This window comes from Arachis stenosperma, chromosome 2 (assembly GCF_014773155.1).
Source record: "Arachis stenosperma cultivar V10309 chromosome 2, arast.V10309.gnm1.PFL2, whole genome shotgun sequence".
Taxonomy (NCBI): domain Eukaryota; kingdom Viridiplantae; phylum Streptophyta; class Magnoliopsida; order Fabales; family Fabaceae; genus Arachis; species Arachis stenosperma.
This window is the reverse complement of record NC_080378.1, coordinates 5,219,993-5,242,509: the sequence shown is the minus strand read 5'-3', so window position 1 is coordinate 5,242,509 and position 22,517 is coordinate 5,219,993. Positions and strand designations below refer to the sequence as shown.

The 22,517-nt window shown below is 27.4% G+C and overlaps 2 protein-coding genes across 2 annotated transcripts; both read right to left on the bottom strand.

Moving 5' to 3' along the window:
• Positions 1 to 372: 372 nt before the first annotated feature.
• On the bottom strand, positions 373 to 5,022 carry LOC130961316 (putative disease resistance protein RGA4). The gene is made up of 4 exons (XM_057887129.1): positions 4,821 to 5,022; positions 4,646 to 4,736; positions 1,019 to 3,448; positions 373 to 623 (listed from the first exon to the last, which is right to left on the bottom strand). Exons 3-4 carry the CDS (start codon positions 3,425 to 3,427, stop codon positions 606 to 608), a joined length of 2,427 nt encoding a protein of 808 aa, XP_057743112.1. The 5' UTR covers positions 3,428 to 3,448; positions 4,646 to 4,736; positions 4,821 to 5,022; the 3' UTR covers positions 373 to 605.
• A 4,119-nt stretch (positions 5,023 to 9,141) lies between these two features.
• On the bottom strand, positions 9,142 to 15,851 carry LOC130960478 (putative disease resistance protein RGA1). Its single transcript, XM_057885878.1, has 4 exons — positions 15,647 to 15,851; positions 15,484 to 15,549; positions 10,769 to 13,195; positions 9,142 to 9,466 (listed from the first exon to the last, which is right to left on the bottom strand). Exons 3-4 carry the CDS (start codon positions 13,172 to 13,174, stop codon positions 9,338 to 9,340), a joined length of 2,535 nt encoding a protein of 844 aa, XP_057741861.1. The 5' UTR covers positions 13,175 to 13,195; positions 15,484 to 15,549; positions 15,647 to 15,851; the 3' UTR covers positions 9,142 to 9,337.
• Positions 15,852 to 22,517: the final 6,666 nt, after the last annotated feature.

Here is a 22,517-nt window from a genome sequence, read left to right as displayed (position 1 = left end):
TCAAGCCCCTAAAATATTTAATTTAATTTATTTGTTTTTGTAAAGATGAACAAAATAAAGTAGTTGAATATAAGTTTGAGGAATATTAAAAGAACATCAAAATTTATTATTTTTGGCTATTAATTAGCTATCAATGTTTAAAAGTGTGAGTTAAAATATGTTGTTAAATTACTAAGCTTAAAAAAAATAAGTTAATGGCTAAAAATAATAACCAAAAACAATAAATTTTGATAACAATTTAGAATTTCTTTATAAATTTATTACACTGTTAAATTTATTTAAAAATTTTTAAACAATAACACCCAATTAAATTTTTTTTTGGTGACTCAATACTTTAAAGAAATTTAGAATAATAATTTAAACTTTAACATATCAAACTTCAAACTGAATACTTGTACATGCATAGATTTTGTTCAGTTTTAGAAGAAAACAATTATCAAAACACAACCATTAGGCAAAGATATTACACAAAGATAATGCTATTATTATCCTTTTTTTTTTCTTCTTTTTCTTCTTCATCAACTGGCAATGATTCAAGGCCTTCATCATCATCATCTTCATCTTCGGTATCTTCAATATGCATGCAGAGCAATCTGCAATAATTTTCAACCATGCAGAGCAATCTGCAATAATCTTCATCAACTAGTGCTTATGAAAATAACTTGAGCTTTAATTCAACCATGCATATATATACTAAATACAATTAAATTGTTTTATCATTTTCAAAATTTGAAAGTATTCCATATTATAAGGACTAATTAGTTCACTCTACCATGCCTTTTATATAAAAATTACACACAATTATTTAGAAAGAAAATTAGATTGTCAATTTAAAAAGTTTTAGAATTAATTATAGGCAGAGTAAGATATATAACTCTAACTGGTTAATTAAAAATCCAACAATTAATTATTTATGCATAAATTGAAACAACAACAACAACAACAACAACAACAACAACAACAACAACAACAGTGTGGTTAAATTTGTAACATTATGAGATAGATTATTTGAACTAACCTCGCATTGTGGGATATGAGCAATTTTGGGCCAATCTGGACCTGTATTCTTATTGTATCTTGTATATAATTCGGGACAATAAGATATCTTTAAATATTGAAGATTATGAGTTTGATCCATGTTAGGAAGAGATGACAATTCTTCACAGGCAACAATATAAAATTCTTCAAGAGAGGTCATTGGCAACCTTGTGGGCAATGATTTTATCCCTGTTGTCCTTATTCTTAAATATTGCAATTTAGTAGCTCTTTCAAGCCATTTTGGTAAAGCCTCCAACTTTTCTAATCCATCGATAAAGAATACTTGAAGGTTTAAATTCACATGTTGCTTTCCTTCTTCCTCTTCATCCTCAAAATTCACCAGCTCTTCACAAAAAATAAAACCCAGCTTCTTTAAAGTAGTCAAACGACCAACAACACTTGGTACAGACACTAACTTTGAACAGTTGTAAAGATACAGGAATTTGAGTTGTTGGAAGCGTCCTATGTTCATTGAGGACAAACTTGTAATTTCCATCTCTAAATGCAAATATTGAAGATAGATGAGATTTTTCATGTTTTTGCAAAGCTTTTGGAGGCCGTCAAAACCACGAAGGCTCAAACTTTGCAGATTTTGCAGCTTGCAAATGGAATCAGGAAGCTTTTTCAAATTACGACAATTTCCAGCTTGCAAATGCAAATATCTCAAGTGCTTCTTCATTGTGGCAAAGCAATCATCAGGCAACGAGCTTGATTCCATATATTTTGTTAGGTGCAACACCCTCAGATAGCTGAACTTGTCGGAGGTCCATTCTATCAATGCTTCTTGTCGCCCCTCTTGCATAACGGTTCTTGTCTTGCTCGACTCTTTCATTGTTAATTGTGCAAGATCATGTACAAGATTATGCATTTTGAATCTTTTAAATGTAATTAAATTTTGGAAATCAAAGTAGTGGTAAGGATATCCTTCTTCAATTTGAAGTAAAGATATTGAAACGAGCTTCTTAATATACAACTCCCCAATATCTTCTGCATCTTCATCTTCGCGTGTAGGTTGGAGGAGTCCATGAGCCATCCACAACATAATCAACTCAATTGCCACATATTTGTAATCCTTTGGAAAACAAGACAAGTATGAAAAACATTGCTTTAGTTGTGGTGGCAAGTGATTGTAACTCAATTTGAGTGATGGCAAAATGTCAGTTTCTTCTTGATTGAGATTCCACACCTCACTATCCCTTATTTTTCTCCACTCATTTTCATCATGGCATTTTGATCTAAGCAAGCAACCCAAAGTTGTTATAGCCAAGGGCACCCCTTTGCATTTTTGAACAATTTGCTCCCCAATTTGCTTTAGCCTTGGGTACTTCTCTTCGCCTTTCTCATCTTGGAATGCACATTTTGCAAACAGCCGCCAACATTCATTCTCAGGAAGTCCTTCTAATGTCATTAGAAGATTACTCCCCACGATGTCAGCAACTTTTCTACTACGAGTGGTCACTATAATTTTGCTGCCTTTGTCATCTCCTACTTCTAACAAGTGATTTCTCAATTCATCCCATTTGTTGTGGTTTTCATTCCAAACATCGTCTAACACGAGTAAGAATTTCTTACCATGTAATGTTTGATTGAGAAGAGATATCATATATTCCAAACTAGAATTTGCATCCACCACATTCTCTCTCTTTGAGGCCGCATGAATGATTCTTTGTATTAGCTTCTTCACATCAAAATCATCAGAAACACAAGCCCACATTAATGTATCGAAATTCGCCTTCACTTGGGTATCATTGTAAACCATTTGTGCAAGTGTAGTCTTTCCCAAACCTCCAATTCCAACAATTGAAATCACATCAATACTATTAGCTTCTGATTTTTGTGTCATCAATGAATTTATAATCTTCTCTTTTTCTTCAAGTCTACCACACACACGGAAAGGCAATGAAGAAGCAGTTTCTCGCCATGGTAAATTGTGCTCCATAGTTGGAGTGTTAACATGTTCAACTATACCCAATTTTCTCCCTTCTCTTATTTTTTCATCCATCTTCTGTTTCATATCTTTGATTTTGTGGGCCATCCTGATGCGAAATGCAAGTGGATTACTTGTGTACGAGAATAATCGGCAGACCTCCGTGCTAATGCTTCCATACATTTTGACCACTTCATTAAGTTTTGCTTCATACTCTATTTCATCTAATATGTCACCAGCATCATCAAATGCCTCTCTGAGTTGTTTCAACCACTCATCTATACTGCGATTTTTTGCTTGCTTGTTCTCAGCATCTATGAGATATGCATTGATAGTTCTCAAAGAACTTTCAAACTTTTTTACATCATCTTTAAGGCCACATGCTAGAGTAATCTTTTGGAATGATTTTGTTGCTAAATTGGCCAAGAGTGTTGATGCCACACCAGAAACAACTTCAGCCATTGAAGAATCAATGAGTAGAACCTTATGGTGATAAAAAGTAATGTTAGAGGCCAAAAATATATATATACATATATACGTGGTGGATGTTTTCAGGTAGCATTGCTTTGGGTGGCTAAGAATGATTATGTATTGACTGACAAATAATCTTGCAACAAATTATACATATGGAGAATTAATGTATTATTAATGCTGGTTGATTGAAAAGTATATTAAAGGAGAGTGTGGTAAATGACAAACTTCAAATTGAAAATCCCTTTTCAAAAGCAGTTTCAAAATTCATAGCATAAAACAAATCTCAGTCCAAATTTCATCAACAAAATCAAATGTTAATATAAAAGTGGAAGCAATTAATAATGATAGTAATTTATCTCCCAAACTTTAGCTTATGTGTAATTTACCCTATTTAAAATGTAAAATCCAGTATTCTGATGAACTTGTCAAATAGTACAAGAAAGATATTTTATTAATATTTTGTCCAAAATTAGTTCTTACACTTTGTTAATATATAAAATATAATATTAAAAATACTTTTGCTTATTAAAATAAACTATTAAAATTAATTATTATATATTTATGTATAAATATATGTATAATTTAATTTATTTTTAATATATATTTTATATTTCGATGACTCAACGTATATTCTACCTTGATAACTAATTTTAATTTAATATACATCTAACATAGTTGATAAAACATATATATAAAGGGGCAGTTTGAAACAAAAATTCTAAAAGCCAAACCAATAATAGAATCAGCAGAGTTAGAGGTTTAAAAATTCAATCGAATTTAAATCACGTTGAATCGAATTTAATAAAATAATTTTTGATATTTTATTATTTTTAAACAGTTAATCGTTAAAATTCAAACTAATTCGATCAATTAATTGATTGTTTGACCTTTTTTTGTTTTTTATTAGTTCATTGTAGATCAGTTTTTATCTTGACTGAATTGATTCGATGATTGATTCCTCAATTAATCAGACTGATATTAATTTAGTCTACCATTATTGATATTAATTTATTTATTAGTACTTAATTTTCATTACTTTTAAAATAATTAAATAAACGGTGGAAATTGAAATATAACAAAAGAAGCACGAGAAGATCAGATCTAATTAAATCCTTACATATATATGAACTAAGACTGAAAATTAGAAACTAGAATAAAAAATTCAGATCTAAATTCTTGTTTTGAAAACTAATCAATATATCATACCTCCTGATGTTGCTGAAGTGTGATTAAAGCCAAAGAACATCAAAGAACAGCTTATATATTTTGCAGTGAAGAAATTCCCACCAATGAAATGCTAAAAAAGAAAAACTTTTATTAGAAACTTGTTGTATTTGAGTTGAGTAAACTTAAAAAAATAAGAAATAAGAAAAAAAAAAACCTTCAAGTAGTGAAAATCTTGGTTATTGCTTGCTTGGACTCTCCTGTATTAGTGGATGAGTAACGAATTTATTGAAGAAGTAAGCAATAATGGAGTGATGAGGTTTTTTCTTTTTTTTTTGGACAGAGAGATGAGAAGTGAGTTATAGAAATTGAAGAAAGGGTGTGGAATGGGGGTAAAAACTTCAATTGCTATACCTAATCATGCGCTATTTTCTAATGTTATTTGTTAATTCAAGTATAGTACACACGTCTTTTGTCCCTTTCCAATAATCAATTATGAAAAATTAACTAAAAAGAAACAAAAGATTCTTTTCTTCAGAAATTATTTTTAATATGGAAATGGAGATGGTGTTTTGGTTGAATATTGATATTTGAAGTGTATTACAGTATTGTAGAACTCATTCAACACGCCTCCACGTGTTGGCCAATACGCTGCCACGTGTCTAACACGCCTCCCACGTGTTGGCCAGGATGCTGACACGTGTCCACCACGCCCCCCACGTGTTGACTTTTCACCTACAAAATCCACCCATCTGTAATTATACCAAATAATCCCATTTCTCAAAAAAACACCAATATTTCTTCCATATAAAAAAAAATCAGCCTCTTTTCTTTCCCTTTTCTTTTTCTTTTGGTGTCTATCTTCTCTTTTACTTTGATCCCCTTATATATATATATATATATATATATATATATATATATATATAAAATAATATTATATGATTAATAAATATTATTATTTTTAGCCAACACTTGATCAATAATAATTTATATCTATATTTATAAATATTTTATATATAATAAATATATAATTTATAATTATATTTATTAAAATTTTGCACATATAAATTAATATAGCTTGCATTTACATTTTTTAAAATTTACATACATAAATTAATAAAATTTATTTATTAAAGATAATTTAATATTTATCCTAGACAAATAATAATAACAAAAATATTAAAAATGACTGGTCTCTAAAAATTTCTTTATATATAATTGGTGTTATATTTACCATATAACTTTATCAACCTAAAGTAAAGTAATATTTTTTAATATTAAAAATAAAAGTAAAAAAATTTTGCAATAATATAAAAGTATATAATTTTAATTTCAATAATACTACTATAACAACCATAATAATAATTATCGTAGAACCCAAATTATATATATTAGTATGAATTACTAATATTATTATTATGGTTAGATATAATTAATTATGTATTTTTTTATCAGTTTAAGTTCTTTAAAAAAATAGTATTATAATATAATATTAGAATTTTTATAATTTTAAAATTTGAAATTCAATTTTTGATTATTTTAAAAAAAATCAATTTACGCACCCTCCAAAAGAAAGAATTTTGACCAATGTGATATGAACAATCGGAAAAGTTAAAAATTTTTATCTTTTATACCATAAAAAATATAAAAAAGGAGTATAAAAAATTATGTACACATCATTTCTCACAAGTTCTACATGGTATTTTTTTTAGGTCTTGAAATTATGCTGCACTTTTAATTTATGGTTGTATTATTCTATTAATTTTAAATTTTAATGCTAAATAAATTTTTTATTTTTGGTTGTATTTAATTTTTAAATATGGTAGCTGTTGAGCTTTTTGACATATATTTGTCCTAAATTTTTTATGTTTATTGTTTTTATAGTTATGATCAATTTGTCATTTTGGCATTATGTATTTACTATTTAATTTTTTTAAATATTTTAAAAATATTAATATTTCAATAATTTTAATCATTAATTTCAACTATAATTATATATTTTATAATTAATGAATAAAATTACTGAAACATCAATATTCTTAAAATGCTTCTTAACTTATATTTGACAAAAAAAATCCCAAATACTAAGGCCAAGGTTAATATTTGAATTTGTTATGCCAGTATTTAATATGTTACATCATTATTTATCAAAAACGGATGAGAACAATGACCAAAATAAATCTTCTAGTTTTAGTTAAAAATTACAGAACCCAAGCAAAATAATATATTTTCATAAAAACTAAAAACTTAGTTAAGCCTAAAATATTTCATATTAGACTATTTTTTAATTCTTAAAGGATGAACGAAATAAAGTACTTGAGTAGTATTAAATTCTCTATGCAATCAAAACCTGGGAAATTTTTAAACTATAACATCCAATTAAAAATCTAATTAACCTATTGTAACATTCAGAACAATTCAAACTTAATATATTATTTATAGTTTCAAACTCAACATACACACTCAAGTCTGAGGTGGCCAAATACATAGCTTTACTTTAGTTTTAAATAATAAGGCAACATTATATAAAGGATAAAGTTTTGTAGCTAAAAAACATGAATTGTACACAAAACAAAGTAATTAGAACAGAATCATTAGACAAAGACACTACACATAAAGATAATGCTTTTTATTTCTCTTTCTTCTCTTCATATTTGATCTTTAATTTATTGCCTCTAGTCCATCTTCATCATCATCGTCATTATCATCATTTTGGTCTTGCCCATCAATCTGCAAAAATTCAAGGCTACACTACTAGCTACTAGAGATGATATATGAAATAATAAATATAGCCACAAACAAGTAAGTGTATGTGTGAAAGGATTTTTAACGCTTAAATAGTCAAAATCGTCTCTAAAGTCTGAAAAAATTATTCGTTCTCTAAATAGGTTTTTGAAAAATTCTTTAATTTGTCTTTTAAAGATTTTAAGTTAGTCACGTTAATCTTTCTGTCACTTTTATTGTTGACGGCGTCAAAATTTATTAATGTGACATAATAAGTATAAATAAAGCTTAAGAAATTTAAAACTTGTGAATGATAAATTTGATTAAAAAATCTTTCAGAGACTAATTTAAAATATAAGTGATGAGACCAATTTGACTGTTTACTCGATTTTTATTAAAAATTTTCATGCAAATATAAATAAAGCATTAGAAATTGAATAAACTAACCTCGCAATGTGGGATATGAGCAATTTTTTTCAGATCCAGACCTGTCTTCTTGTTATACCTTGCACTTAGTATAGGACAATCATCTATCTCTAAGAATTGAAGATTATAGAATTAGTCCATGTTGTTGGGAAGAAATGACAAGAGTCTACAAGAAATGATATGAAGTTCTTCAAGAGAATCACTTGGAAAGCATGTGGGAAATGATTCCATTCTTCCTCCCCATATTCTCAAATAACGCAATTTAATAGCTCTATAAAGTCAGGTAAATCTTTCAACTTGAATGATCCATATTAATATCAAGTACTTGAAAACTTTTAGATAGTTGAATTTGTAATAGGCCAATTACTCCTTCATTGTTAATTTGCAAGTTCATGTACATGATCATGTATTTTGAGTCTTTTAAATGTCATTGAATTTTTCAAATTCAAGGAGTAGGAAGAACCGAAGAAGCATCAATTTGAAGCAAAGAAGCGAAACCAGCTTATTAATATACAACTCTCCAATGTCTTCTAGTTAACAACAAAAATATTATTTAATTTGTACACTAAAATTAATTATTATGTATTTTTGTATAAATATATATAGTTTAATTTATTTTTAATGTGTATTCTCACTATTCTGTATTTTAATGTGTATTTTATACTAGAAATTAATTTTAGTAGTTAATTTTAGTGTACACCTAATATAGTTGAATTAACAAATATATTAATATTAATTAATAGGATTTCAATAATCCTTTTGTTATTTTAATTATTTTTGGCCATATTTTATAAGTCTCTAATTTTCAAGCTACTAAAAGGTTAATAGATTTTAGAGAAAAGGACAAATAGGTCCCTGACCTTTTGTCCTGCGGACATTTTCGTCCCTAACCATTGAAAAATACTTTTAAGTCCCTGACCTTCACAAAATTTGGACAGATCAGTCCCTCCGTCTAAATGTCTCTGTCAGGGACTGATCCGTCCAAATGCCTCCGTCAGGGACTGATCCGTCCAAATTTTGTGAAAGTCGGGGACTTAAAAGTATTTTTTAATGGTCAGAGTCGAAAATGTCTGCGGGGCAAAAGGTCAGGGACCTATTTATCTTTTTCTCTAGATTTTATGAAGCTTAGATAAGATGTTCTTGTGGTCATTTATATAAATATATATTTTGTTGTCCTGAATTGAAGAAATCCAAACACTCCTATTAAGTTTTAGTGAATAAAAAAAAAAGTAATTACAAGAACTAAAACAAAATAACATGTATTTTATAAAAGTCATTTAACCATTTTATAATTGTAATAAGGATGAATAAAATAAAATGCATGCTTGGATGTAAAATTTGTTTGCACAATCAAATGTGATTAGAAATTTTAGCTGTAACACCGAATTAAAAATTGAATAAAATAGATAGAAATTTAGAACAAGTAAAACCTTGACATATTCAAACTACTTCAAACTCAACACCCAAAAGTTTGAGGTGCTCAGCTACATAGCTTTCTTTCAGTTTTAAAAGAAAATGGAACATACAAAAGCAATCGAACCACACAAATTAAAGCATTTATAAAGTAGTTGTAGCTAAAGACAGTTAGTGTTGTAAGTGTGAGGAGTACATTGCTCGAATACTAGCCTCCATTGCTCTCAGATGTGATCTGATCCTATCATATCTGATCCTATTATTAGCAGCCTCCTTAATGGTCTCCAACAAAGATATAATCTGAGTTGCCAAACAAAGCAATTATTAGAACACAACCATTAGGCAAAGATAATGCTATTATTATCAACTATATGTAAAGTTAAAATTTTCATCTTCATAATCATAATATCCAATCTGCAATAATTCAAGGCCAGTAGACAGACTAGTGCTCATGAAATTAAAATAACTTGAGCTTTAATTTAACATATATATATATATATATATATATATATACTATTAAATTGTTTTATAATTTTCTAAATTTCCATTTTCTGTCAATTGACAATAAAAAAGTATTTCACTATCCAAAAATAAAGATTCATGCATCAACTCCTATAATCACAATAATAATAAAATTTTGTGCTCATTTTAAATAATGTATAGTCAATATTCAAATGATTGAGTTATTCATTCTTTGTATTTCACATAATAATTAGCTTATTGTGCTTTTCAATACAATAATTCATAATACGTAGTAATTGAAAGAGTTACCATTATTAGTGGTAATATTAAGATTCATAACTAAAATTCAAGACATGTGCTGCAGGCATAATAATGTTAATCGATTTGATGTATTTATTTAGAAAGATTATTAAAAAGAAATTCAAACAATTGACAAGAACTGCTTTCTTCTTCTTCACTATTTCTAAATTGAACCAAAAAAAAAAAAAAACTCTGCTTATTATACATTTAAAATGAATTGACGACTAATAAATAATAATTGTGCCGCTAGGCCGTGAAAATTTAAAGGCAAACATAATTAATTGGTGGAGCTCATTTTTATTGACGAATATTGCACGAGCTTTAAATAATTAAAGGTAATGTACATTTGGATAATTAATAACTAAAAGCAATGATTAACTAACTTTGGAAAATTTTTACCAACAGACTAACAGAAGGAATTTTATTTCATTTATAAAAATTTTGATTTTAATATCTTAATATCATTATTTTCTTAAAATTAAAATGAAACATGGCTAGGGTATGACTCAAAGTTGAAAGCATAAATTTATAACCTATATTATATTGCATTTTCAAAATTTGGAAGTATTCCATATTATAAGGACTAATTATTAGTTCACTCTATCATACCTTTTATATATAAATTATACACAATTATTTAAAAGAAATTTAGATTGTCAATTTAAAAAGTGTTAGAATTAATTATAGGGAGAGTAAGATATAACTCTAACTGGTTAATTAAACATAAAACATCAACAATTAATTATTCATGCATAAAGTGAAATAATAATAATAATAATAATAATAATAAATCAGTATGGTTAGATTTGTAATATTATGAGATAGATTATTTGAACTAACCTTGCAATATGGAATATGAGCAATTTTGGGCCAAGCTGGACCTGTCTCCTTATTGTACTTTGCATATAATACGGGACAATAAGATATCTTTAAATATTGAAGATTATGAGTTTGATCCATGTTGGGAAGAGATGACAATTTTACACACCAATAGATATAAAGTTCTTCAAGAGAGGTCATCGGCAACCTTGTGGACAATGATTTTATCCCTGTCTCCTTTATACTCAAATATCGCAATTTAGTAGCTCTTTCAAGCCATTTTGGTAAAAAATCCAACTTTTCTGCTCCATCGATAATGAATACTTGAAGGTTTAAATTCACATGTTGCTTTCCTTCTTCCTCTTCATCCTCAAACTTCACCAACTCTTCACACTTGTAAAATCCCAACTTCTTTAAAGTAGTCAAGCGACCAACAGCACTTGGTACGGACACTAACCTTGAACATTTGAAAAGATACAAGCATTTGAGTTGTTGGAAGCGCCCTATATTCATTGAAGACAAACTTGTAATTTTGATCTCCATCAAAAGCAAATATTGTAGATAGATGAGTTTGTTCATGTTTTTGGGAAGTTCTTGAAGGCTGTCACAATAAAGGCCCAAACTCTGCAAACTTTGCAGCTTACAAATGGAATCAGGAAGCTTTTTCAAACTAGGACAATATCCAAGAAAGAGATATCTCAAGTGCTTCTTCATTGTGGCAAAGCAATCATCAGGCAACGAGCACAACTCCATATCTTTTGTTAGGTGCAACACCCTCAGATAGTTGAACTTGTCGGAGGTCCATTCTATCGATGTTTCTTGTTGCTCCTCTTGCACAACAGTTCTTGTTCTGCTTGACTCCTTCATTGTTAATTTTGCAAGATCATGTATAAGATCATGCATTTTGAATCTTTTAAATGCCATCAAATTTCGAAACTTAGGAAATAAGAAAGATTTTTCTTTATCAATTTGAAGTAAAGATGTTGAAACAAGCTTCTTAATATACAACTCCCCAATATCTTCTGCATCTTCCTCTTCGCGTGTAGGTTGGAGGAGTCCATGAGCCTTCCAGAACATAATCAACTCAATACCATCATATTCATAATCATTTGGGAAACAAGAGCATAATGAAAAACATTGCTTTACTTCTGATTGCAAGTGATTGTAACTCAATTTAAGTGATGGCAAAATGTCAGTTTCTTCTTGATAATTCCACACCTCACTATCCTTTATTTTTCTCCATTCATTTTCATCATTGGATTTTGATCTAAGCAAGCAACCCAAAGTTGTTATAGCCAAGGGTACTCCTTTGCATTTTTTAACAATTTGCTCCCCAATTTGCTTTAGCCTTGGGTACTTCTCTTCTTCCTTCTCTTCTTGGAATGCACATTTTACAAACAGCCGCCAACATTCATTCTCAGGAAGTCTTTCTAACTTCTTTGAAAGATTACTCCCCACAATGTCAACAACTATTTGGCTACGAGTGGTCACTATAATTTTGCTGCCTTTGTCACCACCTGCTTCTAACAAGTGATTTCTCAATTCATCCCATTTGCTGTGGTTTTCATTCCAAACATCGTCTAACACGAGTAAGAATCTCTTACCATGTAAATTTTGATTGAGAAGAGATATCATATATTCCAAACTAGAATTTGCATCCACCACATTCTCTCTCTTTAAGGCAGCATGAATGATTCTTTGTATTAGCTTCTTCACATCAAAATCATCAGAAACACACACCCACATTAATGTATCGAAATTCGCCTTCACTCGGGTATCATTGTAAACCATTTGTGCAAGTGTAGTCTTTCCCAAACCTCCAATCCCAACAATTGAGATCACATCAATACCGTTAGCTTGTGATTTTTGTGTCATCAATGAATTTATAATCTCCTCTTTCTCTTCAAGTCTACCACACAAACGGAAAGGCAATGAAGAAGCAGTCTCTCGCCATGGTAAATTGTGCTCCAGAGCTGGAGTGTTGACATGTTGTTCAACTATACCCAAGTCTCTCCCTTCTCTTATTTTTTCATCCATCTTCTGTTTCATATCTTTGATTTTGTGGGCCATTCTCATGCGAAATGCAAGTGGATTGCTTGTATATGAGAAGAATCGGTTGACCTTGGTGCCAATGCTTCCATACATTTTGACCACTTCATTAAGTTTTGCTTCATATTCTATTTCATCTAATATGTCACCAGCATCATCAAATGCCTCTCTGACTTGCTTCAACCAGTCATCTATACTACTACGGTTTTTTACTTGCTTGTTCTCAGCATCTATGAGATATGCATTGATGGTTCTCAAAGAACTTTCAAACTTTTTTACATCATCTTTAAGACCACATACTAGAGCAATCTCTTGGAATGATTTTTTTGCTAGATTGCCTAAGAGTGTTGATGCCACACCAGAAACAACTTCAGCCATTGAAGAATCAATGAGTGGAACCTTATGGTGATAAAAAGTAATGTTAGAGGCAAAGAATATATATATATAAATATATGTGTGGTGGGCTTTCTGGTAGCATTATTTTGGGTGGCTAAGGATGATCATGTATTGACTGATAAATAATCTTGCAACAAAGTATACATATGGTAATTAATATATTGTTAATGCTGGTTGATTGAAAAGCATATTAAACGGGAGATTGGTAAATGACAAACTTTAAATTGAAATTTGCTTAAAAAAAAGTATTTTAACGTGTGCGGTTGGAATAAATTGGAGAAAACAGGCCTCGAATAAAATTACCATTTATCATACTCCCTTTTAATACACTATTCAATCAACCAACATTAACAGTATATTGATGACCATACATGTTATTTGTTGGAAGATTATTTGTCAATTAACACATAATCATTTCTAGCCATCTAAAACAATGTCACCAGAGAACACAATATATATATATGTATATAAAACAAACTATCAAGTTTTCAAATGATCAAAGCTTGAGGTCTGCTTAGACATTTTGGTTGAATAGCAGTGTATAAGTAACGAATTCATCCAAAAGATATCATCCCAGAAGCATAGTCCGACCCTTTTTGTTTCGATTTTTTTGAATCTAAACAAAATATATAAATATTTTGATAAATTCTTAAAATGGTCTTTAAAATTGGTGTCGTACACTAAAATCGTCTTTCAAATTCTAATTGTACCAATTTAGATCCTTAAGATTGGTAAGAGTGCATTACGTTAATCTCTTACTCTTTTTTTATTATCGGCACATTGATGTATCATATTATAATATAGCCACATGTAATAATATGATAACGGATTGGTATCCTAACGTGGATGATTATACTACGTGTCACAATATTATTTGTCTATGTGTCAGCTTATGTCACGTGTCATAATACTATTCGTTCACGTGTTATGCGCTATATCATCGTTACATATGCACTAATTAAATTAATCCTTGATTTTGCACTAAATGACTTATTTTAGTCTCTAAAATTAAATGTTGTCCTTCAAATTAGTCTCTTCACGAGTTTTTTCTATTTTTTTTTTATAAATTCAAAATTTTCAATATCTTTAAATGCACTAACTTCAATCATATTTTTTACATATTTTTTAAATACAAGTACTTTTATAAAATATTTTTAAAATTTTAATTTTAATTATCTAATTTTTTTCTATAATAATTTAATACATATAAATTTTGTAATATATAAAAATATTATTTTAGTAAAAGAATTATATGATTGATTAACACATATTTTTTATTTTTGCCTAAAAATATACGTGTTTTTCAGAAGAAATTAAGAATTAAAATATAATTTTTTTTAATTTTTCAGTTCCTATTAAAAGGGCAGTTTTAAACAAAAGTTCTGAAAGCTAAACCAATAATCAAATCAGCAGAATTAGAGGTTTAAAAATTCAACCAAACTTAGATCATCTTGAATAGAATTTAATAAAATAATTTTTTATATTTTATTATTTTTAAACAGTTAATTGCTAAAAACCAAACTAATTCGACCGATTAATTGATTGTTTGACCTTTTTTTATCAGTTTATTGTCGATCAATTTTTATCCTGACTAAATTGATTCCATGATCGATTCTCGATTAATCAGATTGATTTCAGCTCTCAGAACAATAGTTTAAAAATACAGAAATTAACATCTTTTTTGAACCTCTTAACAACTCAGTTAAATTGCACATTCAGAAGGTTTACCATATTATGTTTTTTCCCCTTCATGATTTAGGGTTTGTTTGGAAACTTCAAAAGTAATTTTTTTAAATTTTTAATTTATGAAAAGTAGTAGTATTAAGATTCAGTTTGGATAAACACTTTAATTAAGTTCCTTTTAAAAAAATAGTTTAAACAATAAATGGTTATATTAAAAGTAACTTATAAATAAGTTATTTTGTATTTGAGTTTTTAGTTATAAAAATACTTATTTTATAGAAATATGATAAAAAGTAGTAGTATTATAAGAGAAGTTATTTTTTTTAACTTCTTTATAAATTTTTAAATAATTTTTTAAAAAGCTATAATTTAGTTTTAAAAATTACACCATAGTCTACCATTATTGATATTAATTTATTTTTTAGTACTTAATTTTCATTACTTTTAAAAATTAAATAAACGGTGGAAATTGAAATATAATAACAAAAGAAGCCGCACGAGAAGATCAGATCTAAATCCTTACATATGAAGTAAGACTGAAAATTAGAAACTAGAATAAAAAAATCAGATCTAAATTCTTGTTTTGAAAACTAATCAATATATCATACCTCCTGACGTTGCTGAAGTGTGATTAAAGCCAAAGAACATCAAACAACAGCTCATATATTTTGCAGCTAAAAAAGAAAAATTTTTATTATTAGAAACTTGTTGCATTTGAGAACTACATATTGAGCTGAGTAAACTTAAAAAAATAAGAAATAAGAAAAAAACCTTCAAGTAGTGAACATTTTGGTTATTGCTTGCTTGACTCTCTTGTATTAGTGGATGAGTAATGAGTTTATTGAAGAAGTGAGCAATAATGGAGTGATGAGGTTTTTTTTTTTTTTGTTGGACAGAGAGATGAGAAGTGAGTTATACGGATAGAGCTATAGAAATTGAAGAAAGGGTGTGTAATAGAGGAACTTGAAGAAAGGGTGTGTAATAGAGGTAACATACTTCAATTACTATACCTAATCATGCACTATTTTCTCTTGTTAATTAATTCAAGTATAGTACAGTAGTACACACGTCTTTTGTCCCTTGCCAATAATCAATTAGAAAAAAACAATACTATTTGTTTTTTAAATTTTAGTTTTTAATCAATTTTTTTAATTTAAATAATTTTATTTAATTAAAATATATTTCAATTTTTTAGATAAATATATAATTTAATTAAAATTAATTTAAATTTTAAATACTAAAATTTCTCAAATTTCTTATCTATAACTATCTTATTCTATCATTTTTTTTTTCTCTCTGGTATGCGTGCTCTTTCTTTTTACAGTGAAGTCAGTCTCCATGTACGTAAAGTAGATAAAAGTCATAAAACCATAAAGATTCTTCTCTCTCTCTCTTTTTCTCCACTGTTTATGTGACTATCAGTTTTGTATTTTACTTTTTTTTTAGGGTAGTACTACAGTGCTGTAGTAAATTATTTTTAGTATTGGCTGAAGGTGTCAATAAAATGAGTTATACGCGTGAACGGCGTGGTATTACTTTACTTGCAAATGTAGATAAAAACTGAGAGAGCAGCAGGGGTGCAAGATTGTGTCAATTTGTGTTGGATTAATTATTTAATAAAATATATTAATTTAGAAGCATAAATACATGATTAAAAAAGATAATATTTTTGTCTGTTTTTGTTGATAATGGATATATGGGCATGCTGTTTCTTTTTCAGGTAGGCTGTTGTGAGAATCTATGGCTTTGAACAAAAAATTATTTTGGGTTGGGATAATAATAATAATAATAATAATAATAATAATAATAATAATAATAATAATAATATTTTATTTTCTTTTTCTAAAGGATATTAAAATAATATTTTTTTTCTTTATTTGTAAAATATATATATATTTTTTTATAATTTTTAAAAAGCTCCCTCTTTAAATCATTTTAAATTTTTAGTATTAACTAATATTAATTTTATCTATTTTAAAAAAAATAAATTACTTTTATAAAAATACTTTTTAACAAAAAATTTATTTTTTATCATTAAATTTTATTTACTAAAATACTGTTCAATAAATTTTTTTTATTAATTAAATTATATTTTTATTAAAATATTTTTAAAATTTTAATAATTAAATTATTTTTTTAAGATACTTTTTAATTATTAAATTGTAATTTAATAAGGATTACGTTTTAGGATTTATCATTTTAGGTTAGTAGGATTTATAATTTAAGATTTGAAATTTAGAGTTTATAATATAAAATAATGATTAAAATAAGAGATCGAATAATAGATATTTAAAAGTTATCTTTTTTAAATAATTATGTAAACAAATTTATTTTAATATTGTGTACATATCGTAAATAAAATATTTTATTTTTTATGATTAACATTAGATATTTTTATGTTAACAATAAATAATAATAAAAATAATATGATACTGTACAAAAGATAAATAGTATATGATATATTTTTTATCTTAATAATAAAAAATAATGAATATGTTATGCTACTGTACAAATGGTAAATAAAATATTTAATTTTTCATCTTTAATATTAAAGTTCTTTATATTGGTAATAAATAATAATAAAATTACTGTAATAAAGTACACATAACAAATAAAATATGATATACTTTTTATTTTTATTATATATTTTTTATGTCAATAATAAATTAAATATTTTATTTTAAGATAATTTTAATAATAAATATAATACACAACTATCATAATTACAAATTTTAGCAGAGTTAAACTTTTTTGATGGTGCAGAATATAATTTACTAAATTATACAACAATTTATACTTTGGTACCGTAACTACACCAAAAAAATTAGAAATTTATCTAATGTTGCTAAGCCAATTCTTAAGACAAGGGTTTAGGATCTTAGTTGTAGGTTTAGGGTTAACCAATTTATCTGATGTAAATTCTAATGATTAAATTTTAATTACATGATCCTAAATCCTAGATCTTAAACCTTAAATGCTTCACACTCAGATATCTAATTCGATAACCATAAATAAAAAAATTTTAGTAAGATTATTTTTTGATATCAATATATATTAACAGTTATACATATTAACAGTGGTAATATTTTTTTTATCTAATATTAAAATAATATATATAGATATAAAAAATTAATAATAAAATATAAAAATAATTTTTAACAAAAATTTTAGTAAAATTACTATTTAATAATTAAAAGCCTATTAAAAGATATCTTAGAAAAAAATAATTTAATTATTAATTTTTTAAAAAATATTTTAATATTAAATATAATTTAATTAATAAAAAGTAATTTATTAAATAATATTTTGGTAAGTAAAATTTAATGACAAAAAAATAAATTTTTATTAAAGAGTATTTTTGTAAAAATATTTTTTTTTAAAATGGATAAAGTTAACATTAGTTAATACAAAAAAATTAAAATGGATTAAAGATGGAGTTTTTAAAAATTATAAGAGAGAGAAATGTATATTTTACAAATAAAAGAAAGAGGAGTGTTATTTTAACATCTCTTAAAGGAGAAGAATAAAATTTATTATTATTATTATTATTATTATTATTATTATTATTATTATTATTATTATTATTATTATTATCCCAACCCAAAATAGCCCATCAACAAAAACGGACAAAAATATTATCTTTTTTTAATCATGTGTTCATGCTTCTAAATTAATATACTTTATTAAATAATTAATCCAACACAAACTTGATACAATTTTATACCTGCTGCTATTCTCTCAGTTTTTATCTACACTTACAAATAAAGTAATACCACGCGTACAATTTATCTTGTTGACACCTCATTTCAGCCAATGCTAAAAAAAAATTACTTCAGCACCGTGGTATTATCCTTTTTTTTTAATCCTAATATATTAAGGAATGTAAGAATAAACATCTTTAATTATGTTTTATAATAATAATTAAATTGATCTTATTTGATTTTAATAATAGAATTATTATAAATAAAATAATTTATATTTCAATTTATTTGAGTCAAACAACTAAAAAAATCAAAATGTTTGAGTAATTCATCTTTTCTTTTACTCTACTGCCTTTTTTAATATTTTTTTGATATTTTTATCTTCATTCTATTCTAATAAATCTAGTTTAATTATATATATATATATATATATATATATATATATATATATTTTAAATGTGACTTTAATTTTGAATGTGTTTATAATTTAGATCGTATACAATTATATTATTTTAGATATATTGTAAAAATTTAATGCAGCATTTTAAATATGTTTACAACACATCTAAAATAACAAATAATAAAATTAACTTATTAATTAAATAATATCACCTCTTTTCCTCCGTTTTCAATTATATTTTAGTTTCATATTTTTGTATTTAAACGTTATTTTTTCTTTCTTTCTCACGTGATTATTTTTGTGATAGTTTTTTTATTATTTTATATATGTTCATAACACATAAAAAATAATAAAATAACACATAAAATATTGGTACATATCCAAAATTTATTTAATTTATGCTTATATTTTTCTAAACAAAAATAATTTTTAATACATCCAAAATTCGTTCAAATTTGTATTTATATATTTTTTAGTATAACTGATTTTATAACATATCTAAAATTATAAAATTGCACACTAAAAATTCTTAACACATCTAAAATTCATCCAAAAATAATTATGTTCATTACTCTTGTTAAGTAGAACTGAAAAAAACCATATATTTTGAAATTGGGCAGAGTATTTATCCAAGGATGAAAGTCAATTTTGTTAACTTGGTTGGTGATGTAAAATTTATTTGGATATAATTAAATTGTTAAAAAATATATTTTTAATAAATTTTTTTAATATATTTGACAAAAATTTTAACAATAAAAATAAAAATATTAGAATTATTTCTCCTTTTTCTCTTTTTCCTCTTTCTTCTTCTTTTTTTATTAGATTTTTTTTCTTTTTTTTTTCTTTTTCTCCTCTATCATCATCAGTTATCTCATTGTTAAAGATAATAAATAATTCAGGTTCAGATTGTCAATTGAACCAGAACGAAATTAATTATTGTTTTAAATCCAATCAAGTGACTAAGGTGAGGTGTGGTTCAATTCAGAAGAAAAAAAGTAGCATTAGAAGAAACATTTTTCTATATTTGCAGCAAATTTGGGCGTAACACAAAAATATTTAGGTGTAATATAAAGATATTTGGACGAATTTTTATTCTGATAAGTTTTGCATAATTCAAAACTCTTCCTCTTCAATTCCTCCTCCTCATCTTCTAGTGCTTCTTCTTATTTTTTTCATCATCATCGCCATCTTCTTCTTCTTTTTTTCTTATTCATTTTTTCTTTTTGTTTTACCTTCTCAAGTTTCTTCTTTTTTTATACTCTCTTAACAAGAATAAAAATAAAAATCAAACAAAGAAGAAGAAACATATAATGCTGTAAAATTACTTGAAAGAGGATGAACTTACATTCATTTAACTAAAAGAAAGAAAGAAATAAGAAAAAAAAGAAGAAGAAAATACAATATTAGAGAAAATATTTTTCTGTATTTGCAGCAAATTTGGGTGTATTTTTAAGAATTTTGGGTGTATTTTTATTCTGATAAGTTATGCATAATTCAAAATTATTCCTCTTCCCCCTCCTTATCTTCTGCTGCTTCTTCTTTTTTTTTTCATCATCATCTTTTTTTTTTTTAATCATCTTTTTCTTTTTGTTTTACCTTCTCAAGTTTCTTCTTATTTTACTGTTTTAACAAGAATAAAAATAAAAAAGATCAAACAAAGAAGAAGAAAAAACACACAATAGTACAAAATTACTTGGAAGAGGATAAACTTACATTCATTTAACCAAAAGAAAGAAAGAAATAAGGAAAAAAAGAAGAAGAAAAAAAATGCAGCATTCGAGAAAATATTTTTCTGTATTTGCAGCAAATTTGGGTGTAACACGAAGATATTTGGGCGTAATACGAAGATATTTGGGTGTATTTTTATTCTGATAAGTTCTGAAAAATTTAAAACTCTTCCTCTTCCTCCTCTTCATCTTCTACTGCTTCTTCTTCCTCATCTTTTTATTTCGTTTTCTTATAATTCTTTTTGAGAGAAAAAATCAAACAAAGAAGGAAAAATACATAATGTTGCAAAATTAATAAAAAGAGGAGGAGAAAAAAAAATGTAGCAACAATAACAACAATAAAAAAGACGATGGGGATAAAACACGTGAAGAAGAAGGAGGAAAAACACAAAGAAGAAGGAGAAGAAGAAGGAGAAGAAGAATGAGGAGGAAGAGGAGGAGAAGGAGAAACCCAAAGCGCGCTATGAAAACCATTGAGTAGCGCTTGTGTTAACATGCTCGTATAGGTGAGCGTGCTTGTTGTTAAGTTTGTCTCAACTTGTATGACTTGTAAACTAAAATGACTTGTATGTACAACACTACTCATTCTTAAAATGCTTCTTAACTTATATTCGACGAAATCTCAAATACTAAGGCCAAGGCTAATATTTGAATTTGTTATGCCAGTATTTAATATGTTACATCATTATTTATCAAAAACGGATGAGAACAATGACCAAAATAAATCTTCTAGTTTTAGTTAAAAATTAGGGTTAAGTACGATTTTAGTCCCTAACGTAGAGGTCAAAAATTTATTTTGTCTCCGATCTTTTTTTCGCTACAAAATGGTCCCCTAAATTTCAGTTTGTTTTAAAATTGTCATTTTTTTCAAATTTTTATTTTTATTACTAAATTACCCTTAATAAAAAAATAAAAAACAAAACAAAAAAAAAGAAAACACGTAAAGTAAAGGGGAAAGGGGGAAGAGGTTACGCGAAGGGAGAAGGGGGGGTTCGGGAAGAAGAGGGGGAAGGGTCCTCGCCGTCGCCGTCGCTGTTCTTCGTCGCCGCCGCCGCGGTTTTTCGCCGCCGCCGCCGCCGCTCTTCACCGTCCCCGTCGTTCAATAGCACCAGAATCAGTCGCAGTTGCGCCTTCAAATGTTAGGGCCGCCGTTACTCGTCGTCATTCGGTGGTTGAATCTCGCCGCTGCTCCTCTGGGCTCAGCGGAGGTGCTCAATGGTGGTGGATTCTGGTTCGAGGCAAGAACAGGGAAAGGCTTCGGTGGTGAGCTGAGGGAGGAGAAGAGGTTGCGCTGTGATGGTGGCGCTAGGGTAGCACGAAGAGAGAAGAAGAAAAGGGTTGCGGCTCTTTGATGGCAGATCGGCGCTGTGATGGCGGTTTTGGGTGGCTCGTCGGATTCTGCTTCTGCTTCCATTCTTTTTCTTCTTCTTCTTTTGCTTCTATTTATGTTGTTGATATTTTATTATTGTTGTTTCTGGTTGCTTCTGCTTCTGATTGATTATATTGTTTCATTGTTATTGTTGTTGTTGTTGTTCTGTTTCTATTTCTGCTCCTGCTTCTTCTGTTTCTACTTGATTCCATTGTTGATTCATTGGTAATTCATTGTTCTTGTTGTTGTTGTCCTGCTGCTGCTTCTGTTTGATTTGTTGTTGTTGTTGCTTCTGGTTCTGTTTCTGCTTGTGCTTCTGCTGGTGCTTCTGCATGATTTTGGGGAAGAAGGGGAATGGACATTTTGGTCCGAAGGACGGTTTTAAAATAAATTGAAACCTTTGGGACTATTTTTTAGCGGAAAAAAGGCCGGAGACAAAATAAAT